The sequence below is a fragment of the Galeopterus variegatus genome, unplaced genomic scaffold (assembly GCF_000696425.1).
Source record: "Galeopterus variegatus unplaced genomic scaffold, G_variegatus-3.0.2 Scaffold947, whole genome shotgun sequence".
Lineage (NCBI taxonomy): Eukaryota > Metazoa > Chordata > Mammalia > Dermoptera > Cynocephalidae > Galeopterus > Galeopterus variegatus.
This window is the reverse complement of record NW_007727058.1, coordinates 221,560-234,424: the sequence shown is the minus strand read 5'-3', so window position 1 is coordinate 234,424 and position 12,865 is coordinate 221,560. Positions and strand designations below refer to the sequence as shown.

Sequence of the window (12,865 nt, the reverse complement as noted above, 5' to 3'; positions counted from 1 at the left end):
TCAGAGAGTAACAAAACCAACCCACGTACTCACCTCCCCCAGAGTCAACAGAAGAGACATTTTGCCATATTTGAGACAGGGTTGTCCCTCTCCCTCTTTTTTCTTTTTTTAAAACAAAACCACACACCACAGACAGTTAAAGCCTCTTCCTAATCCTGTTTCTGCCCTGCTTCCCAGGCCGCTAACCTGAGGCCATCACTCGCCACACACTGTATGCTGCCGCCTTCCTCCGCATTTGCTGTCCTCTCAGCACCTGACATCTTACCACACACTCGCTTCGTTGTTCACATCTGTCCTCTCTGGAGAAAGTCTGCTCCCTGAAGGTAGAGGCTGTATTTTGTCCACTGTTGCCTCCCAGGGGACTAGAATGGTACCCAATACAAAGTAGACAACCAACGGTCAGTACTTGTTGACTGAATAACATGCTTATAGTATCATTGTGTTTCTAAAATTGCTATAAATGTTCTTGCCCTGTACGTCTCAATTCTGAAACCTAAACACCGTAGCTGAGATTCAATGACATGGTTCAACACTCAAGTCTCCTACTGTATGACCCACCCACCTGCTAACCAATGACACTTCTTTTTCATCAGGGAGAAGGAGGATCAAAGAAGAGACCACCCAACAAATCAAAGACAGCAGAGAAAGTGGAACTCAAGATTCTAGCCAGCAATTGAGAACCCAAGAACAAACCAGAAGAAAATCAAAGGGCCTCTAAGTAGTTACCACAGAATGGGGGACACTGTGTAGGCACCACCCCCCATCATCCAAGTGTGGGGTCACTAGTCAAAGGAGCAATTACCTGGGCTTTGTCTTTCCATCACTAGCCAAGGACCCTGAGGTGCAGGGAACCCACTCTATCATTCAGCATCACAAGCTTCTCAGCACAGAGCTGGTCGCATGTCTGAGCCCAACTGAGGTGGCAAGGACCCTGCGGTGTACTTTGTAAAAGGCTTTATGAGATCTGCACTGATAGAAGGCAGAGGTAGGGCCTGCCCGAAGAGGGTTCCACTCATACTGGTGAAGGCAAAGAGAGGTCGCAGCATTAGGAGGGCCTGCTCAGGTGTGCCTGCCCAGCTTCCTGTAGGCAGCACTCCTTCGGTTCCTGCTGCCCCTCCCCAAAGCATAGCCCACCACATCAAGATCTCCTTCCCCAAGCAACGAGGCACCTGCACAGGCCCTGCGCCTGAAGGAAGCTGCTCAGGGCAGAGGAAATCGAGGCCACCTGTCCTTAAGGACACAGTTGCATCCCAGGCAGAGAGCCCCAGCTCAGGGTTGGGCATGGGAGGGAGAGCAGGAGAGCTCTGGAACTTCCGGCATGGCTCTTCCCCGCCCCCCCCCCACACTGGCTCCTGCAAAAGGCTCCCAGGCACATCTAATGCAAAGCAGCACCTGCAGTTCTGTGGAGGTTGCAGCCTCCAAGACTCAGGGGGAAGACCTACAACCACCAGTGAAGAGTGCCCAGGCCCCTCACATGTGCTGTGTTTAGGCGACTCAACTCAACTAGATGACATTATTTGGCAAAATAAGATAAATACTCTAATGAACTACTGAGGGGAGTACAGAAAGAGAAACAGGAGGCCTGAAGACCAAGATGTCAAAGGTGGAGGAGAGACAAAAAGGAATGCCAGGCCAAGAGGACAGACAAACACTGCTTGGGAAATGCTGAGTGGCCACGGGTGTTACAGGGAAACCAGAGGAGGCTGGACAAGGCAGGATGGCCCAGGCAGAGCTATACACACCAGGTAAAGAAGTGGGATCTTTTGCAGGTGATGTGGAACCATGCCATGAAAGGTGTGCAAGAGGAGTGAAAAGACATGACATGAGCATTAGAAAGAAAAAGGGCCGAGCCCGTGGCGCACTCAGGAGAGTGCGGTGCTGGGAGTGCAGCAGCGCTCCCGCCGCAGGTTCGGATCCTATATAGGGATGACCGGTGCGCTCACAGCGCTCACTGGATGAGCGCAGTGTGGCCGGTCTCAAAAAGGACAAAAAAAAAAAGAAAGAAAAGGCTGGTGGCTAAGGAAGAGCCAGATAGCAAATGGGGAAAGGATGCAGAGAGGCCCCCCACTAGTGGGAAGGTTGAGATTTTCAGGTCTGAACAAGGCAGCCATGCTGGGGAGAGGAAGAAGGGTCAAGAGTCAGAACACAGAGCTGGGAGGACAAAGAGACCTGGAGAGCAATGGGTGTTGGGGGAGAGAGCAGGGCGAGAGCCACCCATAGCATTACCTGTGCTTCTCGCCTTCTTCCTCCTCTTCTCTCAGCTGCTTGGTCTTTGGCTCCCCATCTTCCTTGTCCTACAGAGAAAGGGAGAAAACCACCTGCTCAGATGAACACTCCTACTTCCAGCTCACACCACCCAGGGAGGTGATGAAGAACAAGACATCTCAGGAGCCAGCCCCCCTGCCAAGGACAAGCCTGGGGTTCCGGCTTCCAAGTAGGACACATGCCTGCTGCACCTGACAGGATGAACACCGGAGTCTCATCCCCACCCTTTACTGCCCGGGCAGAATTTAAACATCCATGGCCCCAGCCCAGTCCCAGGCACATGGTAGCCCTCAGAGAACATGAATAGGAGGAGCTAGAAGGTTTTAGGTGGTGAGAAATGGAGCTGGTCAAGTGCCATGGAGGGCCCACGCTGGCAGGCCACCAGCCACATTCATGAATCTGGATGGAATGACTTGCTGAGCTGGGAGAGACTGGGGTTAAGAAGAGCCACCAGCAACCAGAGCCAGATGAGAGCTCAGGCCTGCTGACTCCCCTTCCAGGCCACAGGTCTCTCCAGAAATACCTATTTGGTTTCCTTTAGCAGTAACATAACTCAAACTAAGACCAGGCTTGTAACAGGACTCATTGCCTGTAGAGGATTCTTAAAGCAAATGTACTTCACAGGGCCTGGTTTTCCAAAGCCTTGCAGTTTCAAATACTGACCTTGCAGAGGACTGGAAATTTTCCTCAGGCTATAAAGTCTCTGGTGTAAGATAAAGATTTGTGGCACAGCAAGGTTGCTGGCTCAAAGACAGACTAGTTACTGGTTGATATGTAAAGATACTGGAAAAAGCTGGAGGGAGAAGGAATGTTTGCAAGATCAAGCTTTTGTTGACAGGACCACTTAATTGTCTAATGGAATGTCATCTGACTTGTTTCACTGAAAGTTACCAGCCTATATTGTTAAACTATAACTCCACCTATGTTCTCGTCCTGTAACTTCCTGGTCTGAAAAATAAATGCAGAAAGAGAACCCTAATTCGGAATTAACTTCCCAAGGAAGGTATGCCTCTCGCTTGAGGGTTCCGGGGGAGATTAACCACTTTGGGGTCTCTCACTGCTCAGAAGAGATGGGCTTTGAGTAATCCTTTGCAGCTCCATCACCCAGGGGAAGTGGGGTGACAAATCCGTGGGGGGCAAAGCAACAACTGCCCAGGACGGCAATGTATTTAGGGAGACAGAGGCAAGGGGAATTAGTTTGAAGTTTCTATGGGAAAATTTCTTCTAAATCTGGTTCTTTTGACTTCCCCCACCTGCCACCTTTTCTTCAAGTCTAGAAAAGTCATGCTCATCTCAACCTCGACATAGTACACTTGTTCTTCTGGTGCACTGAGGGCCACACAGATGGAAACTGTCATGCTGTTCCCACCTGCAGCAGAAAAGGCCTTCTCCCTTACTAAGTTATTACCACTCAGCCTGCCCTGTGGACAAACTGACATGCAGGGCATGTGCGTGCATGTGCATACGCCTCGGGCCCAGTGCAGGGACTGAGAGGCTCCAGGACAGGGCCCCTGTCGTGGGTCTCCCTGGAGGCTGGGGTTGGCCCTCCAGAAGGTGTCAATGCTCACTTCATTACCAACAGCAGCCTGCCTCTGACTCACTGGAGAAGTGTTCTGAGAGATACCGTAAGCCCGCTCCATAGGGAACCTGCCGTGATGGGCTTAAGAATGAGCTGGAGCTGACATATAAATCATAAGTAAAATAGCTGCTTGGACTACCTCCCCTAGAAGTTTGTTTATGTCATTGATAACTGCCTCCCCAGGAGTGGCATGTGCTCTACAAGTCACTTCCTGCCAGTGTCCATCATGGAAACCCTGAAGGCAACAACCAGACCCTGCCATTCCTTGGCCACACAACCTATGGGGGAGGAGACTGCCAAAATCAGGCTGGAGGCCTGGCCCAGAGAAGGGCTCCTATAACATGAACAGATCAAGATGCTCCCCTCCCACTCTCAACCCAGGGTGGCTCAGTCTCAAGGGGACGAGGCAGCAGGAACATAATAACTGACTAAGTGACAGCCGCTACATTAGAGAGGTCAACATGGTTCTCAGGGGATGGGTGAGGGATGAGCAGAATGTGGGTGTTACAGGAAGCAGAGACAGGAGTAGGAAGGGCATTTCCGGTGGGAGCACAGCTTGAGCAAAGGCAGGGTGTGGTCTGAAGAACGTACAGGTGGCAGGAGTAGCAGCGGGGTGAAGGTGATGCCAGGTAAGGTTGTCAAGGCAGGTGGGGGCTGATCACGAAGGGCTGGCCAGTGTTCTAAGGCAACAAGAGCCACAGGGGAGGCTGTGGAGAGCCTGCAGACCTCTGCCAGGCAAGGCAGCCCTGGGGCAGAGAGGCAGATGCTTGGAGATGGCCAGAGGGAAGGGAGAGCAGAGTACAAAAGTTGGGGTACTCCAAATGGCTCCTAGGGCTGCAGGACCTGGATGGGGTTTCCACAGATGCCCAGCTGACACATGCACCCCTCCCTGACTAAAGGTTGGCAGATGAAGCAAGCCAGAAGCCTGGACATTCAAACACAAAGTTCCTGAAGGCAAAAGGTGTCTGCTTCAGGGGAAGGGGATGGTGGACGCCTGCACTTAGAGAGTAAGGACAGAGGCAGAAGAGGAGAAAGGGCTCAGCCTTCCCCAAAGTGGGCTGGTGGGGTAAGGCCCCCAACCCCAGGAGAAGACTTCTTTCCACAGGGACTCCATTTATCTGAACCACCTCGCAGAAGATGGCAGGAACTGCTGGGAAGGGATTACCCTTTGGAAGTAGTGCTTTGCAAATACCATGCCCTTTCCCAGCCCTCCAGCAATGACAAACTGCTGCCACCACCCTTCTGGAGTCCCAGAGACACTCAAGTGCTTTGACAAAGGCCAAGTTATTCATTAATAAGTGAGAAAACACCCAACTATCTAAATGACATTTTAAAAAAAATACCCAGCAGTCTGGTGGGTGGGGTGCAGCACTAGCTTCGCAGACAGCTTGAAGTTACAGATGCCCCCAGCCTGGGCTGCTGTGCACAAAGCAGGGGCTCAAAAACAGAAGAAACACAACTGTAGCTGGAGCAGGTGGACAAATGAACAGGACATACGAGTGGGGACAGAGTATACTCCAGTCTTCATGTTAAATAGTGATTCACAGATAGGACAATGAGCATTCAGGAGAAGGAAACTCACTTTTGGGTGATCCTGGTCTAGGTCACAATGCATGACCCCCATTGCCTGGGATGGTGGAAGGAGCTGCAGACCATCTTGGAAGCCTGCCTCTACAGCCTGAGACTCAAAGAGCCTCAGAACTGGAGGGCTCAGGCTCCCAGGATTGCACATTCTCATCTTCTGGAGCACCTCAGGCCCAGCGCTGGGCTAGACAACTTTCATCAGTCCTTGCCAACTTATCTACGGCTCTCTCCACCAAACTCTCAGGAACGGCCCACTGCCTGCTCCTGGCAGGACTCCCACATTCTGACCCAGCCCCAGTCTCCAGGCCTTGCACCCCTGCCCTCACTTCTCCCCAGAGTCTGCAGGAGGAAGGAGCCTCTAAGGCAGAACTTCAGGATGTCACAAAAACAACCCTGTCCAAAACAGGGCCTGACGGACCTGTTTCTTAATGTTTGAAATCCTTTTACTAGGGACAAAATTTTACTAATAAAAAGAGTTGTGCAGGATTAGTATTATTTCTACCTTAAATGTTTAATAAGACTTCAGTGAAGCAATCTTGGCCTTAAGATTTCTTTGTGAGAAGATTTTAGATATAGGACTACATAGAATTTCTATTTCTTCTTGAGTCAGTATTGCTAATTTGTGTCTTTCAAAGAATATTTACTGGCATAAAGTGGCTTATAATATTCCCTTTTATCTTTTTAATGTCGGTAAAATCTGTGGTGATATCCACTGATACTGATAATTTGTGTCTTTTCTCTTTATCGGACCACCTACAGGTTTGTCGATTTCAGGATGTGCCTCCAACTCCCCTCCTCAGACTTGGTGTTTTTGTTTTGTTTTGTTTTGTTTTTAAAAGATGACCAGTAAGGGGATCTTAACCCTTGATTTGGTGTTGTCAGCACCACGCTCACCCAGTGAGCTAACCGGCCATCCCTATATAGGGATCCGAACCCATGGCCTTGGTGTTATCAGCACCACACTATCCCAAGTAAGCCACAGGCTGGTGTTTGAATGATGGGTTTTCTCCTCAGTCTCCTGTTTCTGGAAGGAGCCTTCACTGAGCACACCTGCCTCTTGACAGCACATGAAGCATTGTGCAGCACCAATCCATACTGCTGCCTGAATGTAGGACCACTATTAGAAGTTCAGTCAACAACCAAACATGCAGGAGAGGGAGGGAGAAGGGAGGTGGCTGTGTCCCTCCTGTTGTCCTTTCCCACCCAGATTAAGATTAGGGTCCCTCTTCCCTTGCCCCGCCCCCCCCCCCCAGTCCCCTTTGTGTGCTGGGTCTGCCTTGGGCACAGAAATAAAGGAAACAAGAACCCTACCCTTAAGAATCTCAAGTCTACTCAAAGGAGCAGACTTAGAGGATGTAACTCTGCACCATGAGTGGTAAGGAAAGCTCCGTTAGATGTTCTGTGCACTTAGGGGACTGACAAGGAATATATGTTATCAGGGAAAGAGTTAACACTTAAACTCAATTCCAAAGGTCCAATGGGGTGTTATCAGGTGGCTGGAGAAGGCAGAACACTCCTGGGAGTGCTAACTGCTTGGCAAGGACATGAGAGCAGAGCGAGAGCACCCTCCTCACCTGCAGAGCAGACCCACATGGCTAGCCCAGCCTCGACTGATGAGGTCAGAAGGGGCCGAGAGGGCCTTCCTCGCCTTCCTCCTGTCCTGTGGGAGGGCTGAGCCCAGCGTGAGGGCCGACACTGAGAGGGCACTCTGGCAGCCTACAAAATGAGTTGTGGGGAGGAGGGGAGAGACCAGAAGTCAGACGTGATGCTCCATTCCCAGCCTGGACCTGCCCCAGCCTGCTGCTGTTCGCACGTATGTGTTTGGGAGGGTAGTTAAGGTTAAAATGAGGGCTGGAACTGTCATCAGCGGCAGGTGTGCTGAAGTTGGAGGGCTTGAGTTGAGGGGACAAGGAACAAGCTCCTCCCTCATCCTAAGATCTCCCAAGGACTCAAACTTTTAGGAGCAGCTCTCCCTCCCAGAAGGGAATAAGGGAGGCAGGAAAGGGTTGGGGGAGAGACAATCCAACTTCTGATCCAGGATCTTCCCACACTTAGACCATTCCTAAAGCAGCTAGAGACCCAACAGGAACTCACAGGTGCAGATACACTTTCTAATGCCCAGGTGAAAATGCCTCACTAGCTCTGAATGTGCCTGCTATAATGTCCCTGGGAAACAATCCTCTGTTCAACAATCAAGAGAAAACAAGGCCTCAAAACCCTAGTCCCCAAAGAAGAGGTGAAACTGGCCCCAGTTTGAGCCATTCCTGTTCTCATCTGGGCCCTGGGATAGAAAAAAATCAAAAAGAGATGGGCGCACAGTACCTGAGAAGGGGGCAAAAAGAGATCAACAGTGCTGGGGGCAAACCTGCCAGATTCCACAATGTTACCTGCTGCCTGTCCTCAGAGCCAGGGCAGGCCTATGCTGGGGTGGAGGGGCTTCCTGTCGGATGCGGGTATGGCTGTGGCAGGAGATGTGTTCCAATGGCACTTGGGGGTAGGGCAGTCACTAGGGCCTGACTCACCTAGAGGATGAAGTGATAAGACCTGGGCTAAATGCCACCAGGCCTGGGATGAGAAACTGCACAACACTCTACTGCCCAGAGACTGGGGGAGCATGGAGGGAGGAGAGGTTGTGATTCTCCTAGGCAGGCTAAGATCCCATCAGGCTGTAGGGCTCCTCACTCTGGGTCCCCCGTTTAATTTGCTGCTGGGATTACCTGGCCTGAGCATCCACCCAGTCTGCCCACCAGACCGAGTTCCTTGAAGGGAGATGCTTGTCTTACCCACCTGTACGCTGAGGCCTGACACCGATTACAATAAGCACAGCACAGTGGAAGAGCGCATGTGCACAGAGGTTCTAGGTCAGACCCCAACGGGGAATTCCCTACTCCATTTCGTCCTGGCTGTGTGACCTTATGCAACTGATATGACTTTTCTGGCCTTGGTTTCCTCATCTATGAAAACTAGGACAATCACGCTGACAGTGTAGCACTGTTACAAGAAGGAAATGAGGGAGGAAGGAAGAAGAAAAGCCTGCAGCTTGGGTGGACAAGGCAACAGAGGCTTAAGGGCAGGGCAAACCAGGTCAGGGCAGGAAGGAAAGGGCTGCAGAAAGGCTAGCAGGGCCACAGGCCCAGACAGCTTGCACCTGCAGAGGTCACGATAAGCTTCCATCACTCTCATCTGACATTCTCTTCAATCCTGTGAGCACACAGGGCAGTGTTAGAACACCTGCTCGTCGAGATGGTAGAAGAAATGACAGGCGATCTGTGCAGGGGACACAGACCTTCTGACTTCCCAGTGAGCGCTTCACCCAAAGTCAGGCTCATAGAGTAGGGCAGGGGAGGGTGGGGAGCACCATCAAGAGCTGGGGTTAGCTAAGGGCCACTGCTCTCCTGTGGATGCAGGCGTTCCCTAAGGGCTTATGAACCAGAGAAAGAACAAAATGTCCAGCTGGAGGCAAGGAAGCTGGAGATAAGGACTGGAGATAAGATAAGGGCTGGAACTAGGTAGAACTAGGTCGGTGGCAGTGGAATAGAACAAAGGGGTGCCTGAATGCTGTGGGGAGACAGAAAGGAATCAGATACCACTGAGATTCTGCCCGTGACTCACTGGGAGAATGAAGACACCTTTGATGAAAGAGGTGGTGGTGCTTTGGGGACAAAGAGAGGGTGCGGTGGCTTTCAATCAGACCAGGTTTGAGGCCTGATGCCTGGAGTTTGCCAAAGGCCAGTGCAGAACAGGCCAGGGGCCAGGGCCTGTCAAGGTGACCTCGGCAGTGGAAATGAGGGCACACTTGTCACAGGAAAGTGGCAAGGCAGGCCACACCAACCACACTCCATCTCAAGGCCCAGGCAATGCCACACAGAGCCAGTGAAGCTCCTCACCAGGCCATCCCATGGCCTTTCCCCAGATGACCATGACACATGCTGGATCCTGTACGTGTCAGAGCATGTGGGGAGCTGGCTCCAAGTCAAGTCTGGTCCTATTCTTGCCACAAGTGCAACTGGGAAACCAGCCACAAGTGCTCAAAGGAGGCGACAGATAAGTCCTCCAGCAGATTTTCTTTATCAATCAACAAATATTGGCTGGCCCCTTTGTGCTAGATACTCCATGCTGGGTACTGAGGAGAAGAAAGAACAAGCAGGCACTAGAGTTCCCAGAACAGGATTCCAGACATCACAGGTTCCACAGGTCAATGACCAGACACACACAAGCCAAGTGCAAGAGTGCCTCTTTGTGGAGTAAGAATCCAGAGCCCTGCAGATTCTCAGGGGGTAGCAACCGGAGGGGCAAGGGATGGTGTCAGCAGCACGGCAGGAAGGGCGGTGGTTCTTGGGGTGACACATGAAGTGTCTGAGTAGGCTCTCCAAAGAAAGTGTCACCTGTCCTGCATCTTACAGGCTGAGTGGGAGTGGAGGTAGGGGTGGCGGGGGAAGGGCACAGAGGGACAACTAGCACTGAAAGTGTGCACAGGCTTGAAAGGGCCCCTCCCTTTGCTCCACCCCCACCAGCCAAGCAGAAATAATCCCTTAGAAGGTCATGCAGAAGGCAGGGCAAAGACCAGTGCTCCCCTTTCCTTCACATGCAGCCAGACTTGCCTAGTTCCTCTGGGAAGCCAGGCCAGGCTCCACACCTCTGCCTAGGCCCTCCCTGTAGGAGGCGCTGTGGTATGAAGCAAGCCCGGGATAGCAGGTCTGGACAGCAGGCAGTGGGTGAATCATGACACCACTGCTTAACAGGTGGAACCATCAGCAAACTGCAGGACCTCTCTGAGGCTCTGTCTCCTCCACTGTTAAAGTGGGGCTTGCGCTACTTCAGCACGGGTGTTTGTGGATTACAGAAGGTAACTTGGGTCCACTGTCCAGTGCTGGACCCCACATGACCCCACCGTGAGAAATGGCCTGTTGGCATCCTGGGGTATTCTGAGTCCTGCTGTCCATCAGTGATGGACCTGGCACAAACCCTGGCTCTTGCTGCAACCAGACATTCCCTCTGTTTTCACCCTTCCCCTGTCCTGACTCAAGAAAACTCAAGAAAGCAGATAGCCAGTTGAGTTCCAGGAGCCTCAACAGACTCAAGTACCCAGGACCCAGGGCCTAGATCCACACTGGGAAATGGAAGGGCCATTACTGTCAGACCAACCAGCAGAGAAACTGACCTACACCTGCCATTTTTCAATTGTAGTGACATTCACGTGAATGGAAAGCATTATCCCCTTCCCTGATAGTGCTTCCTTTTTTGGCCAAGATTCTGCAGGTAACAAGCTTAATTTTTTAAAGTGAGGCTCAAATGGAAACAACTTAAGTGTACATAAACAGATGAATGGGTAAAGAAAATATGCCATATATATACACAACAGAATACTATTCAGCCTTGAATAAGAAGGAAGTCCTGTCATGGATGGATCTGGAAGACATTAGGCTAACTGAAATAACCTAGACACTGAAAGACAAATACTGCATGCTCTCACTTATATGTGGAATCTAAAATAGTTGAACTCGGGCCAGCCCATGGCTCACTCGGGAGAGTGTGGTGCTGATAACACCAAGGCCATGGGTTCAGATCCCATATAGGGATGGCCGGTTAACTCACTGAGTGAACGTGGTGCTGACAACACCAAATCAAGGGTTAAGATCCCCCTTTCCGGTCATCTTTTAAAAAATAATAAAATAAAATAAAGTAAAATAGTTGAATTCAAAGAAGCAGAGAGTAGAATGATGGCTACCAGAGGTAGCGGGGGAGAAGCGGGTGGAAGGGAATGAGGAAATGGGCGACACATCAAATGGTACAGAGTTCCAGCTAGACAGGAGGAATAAGTTTTAGAAATCTACTGCACAGCACTGTGACTACAGTTAATAATAATGTATGTATATTTCAAAATGGCTAAAAGAGTAGATTTTAGAAGTTCTCATCACACACACAAAAAAATGATAAATAGGTGAGGTGATAGATGTGTTAATTAGCTTGATTTAATCTTTCTACAATGTACTGTGTATATATATATATATATATGCATATATATCAAAACATCACTTGTACACCATAAATATATATAATTATTATCAATTAACATTAAAAAATAAATTTTAAAAAAATGAGGCTCAAATTAAAAATGACCTGTCTCCCTCGCCCCTGTCTGTCTTCTCTGCACTGGAAGCAGCTCTCCTGCCATGGCCCCTCCCCCCTGAAAATGTACGCTTGTTCCAAGTTCATCTTTACCCGCTCCTTGGTCACGAGCACCTCTCAGCTACTGAGCCAACTGCTATCAGCAGTGGTGCTGAAACGACCAGAGACACTAAAAGATGAAAGCCTCAGCAGCTTGGCAGTCCTGTGTCCCCTAACCTTACCTGTGCCTAGCCACAACTTCCAAACCAGTGCCATTTCAAGGGACACTGACACAGCAGCCAAGTTCACTGGAGCTGGAGTGGCTAGGAGAGGGGCTGGGAGAGGGGCTGTGTTTGGGAGCCCCATCATTGGTTATGGAACCCTTCTCTGAAGCAATAGCTCTTCTCCTACACCTTTCTGGGTTTTGCCCACTCGGAGGCCACAGGACTCTTTTGCCTGATGGTGGCCTTTCTCATCCTCTTTGCCATGTGAAGGAACTGTCTCCACCTCCCATAGTTTTCTCCTGTGTCTCATCTGACCTCTATGTTCCTTTTCCTACACCTCCCCAGGCAGCCTAGGGAAAGTAGTTGGTGCAGAGTTTTACATAGAGAAGACAAATAAATACTGTGTTAATAAGAAAAAAAAAAAAAAGACCTGTCTGATTCCCTAGAATAGGCCCATTTGTGAGGCTTCCCACAGAATCCTTAACTGTACGCCCACCACAAAACTCCATGTCAGCTGAAAGATGGTCGGTGGGTTTCAGCACTTTCCCCTAGCCATGTGGACTGAGGGTTATGCCCACTTTTAGCAGAAAGGTGATCTTCCCAGGCCCTCTAATGATAACCGCCTGGATGCTGGATTTTAACTGGATTTGCCTACACGAGATTTTGTTGTCATCTGTCTTCCCTCCTAGATTGGAAGCTCTGAGAGGCCTGTCCATCACTGTTCCCCAGCACGTGGCACCTAATGGCAGCTGAACTAATACTGAATAAAGGAACAACCTGGGGAGGCAGGAGACACGTGCCAGTTCCCTGTTTTACAGGATGGAGCTTCTCCTCCATAACGTCAGCGCACAGGCAGGAGCTATTGCTAGCCAGCTGCACTGAGGCAAGATCTGGGGCTCAGAGATACCTAACTCAGGTCTGTGCATGGCACACCCCACACTCTTTCCATTGGGCAGAGCTCAAGGCAATTTGGGGACACAGACACCAGAAGCCCAGTTCCTAGCTGCCACACACTCAGTGCTTTCTACCACACACACCTGCTTGTTTATCCCTCAGCTGTCTGCTCTATCCTCCCTTCTAACAACTACCTACGCCTCTGCTTCTC

General features: G+C 50.5%; 1 protein-coding gene and 1 pseudogene across 2 annotated transcripts in view; one reads left to right on the top strand and one right to left on the bottom strand.

Moving 5' to 3' along the window:
• Positions 1-12,865, bottom strand: part of CCDC12 (coiled-coil domain containing 12) — a 59,638-nt gene that overhangs the window by 19,499 nt on the left and 27,274 nt on the right. For both annotated transcript variants that reach the window (XM_008573645.1, XM_008573646.1), the window contains one exon: positions 2,227-2,294. In XM_008573645.1, the coding sequence (XP_008571867.1) occupies positions 2,227-2,294 (68 nt within the window). The remainder of the gene's footprint in view (positions 1-2,226; positions 2,295-12,865) is intronic.
• Positions 11,566-12,028, top strand: LOC103591231 (annotated as a pseudogene).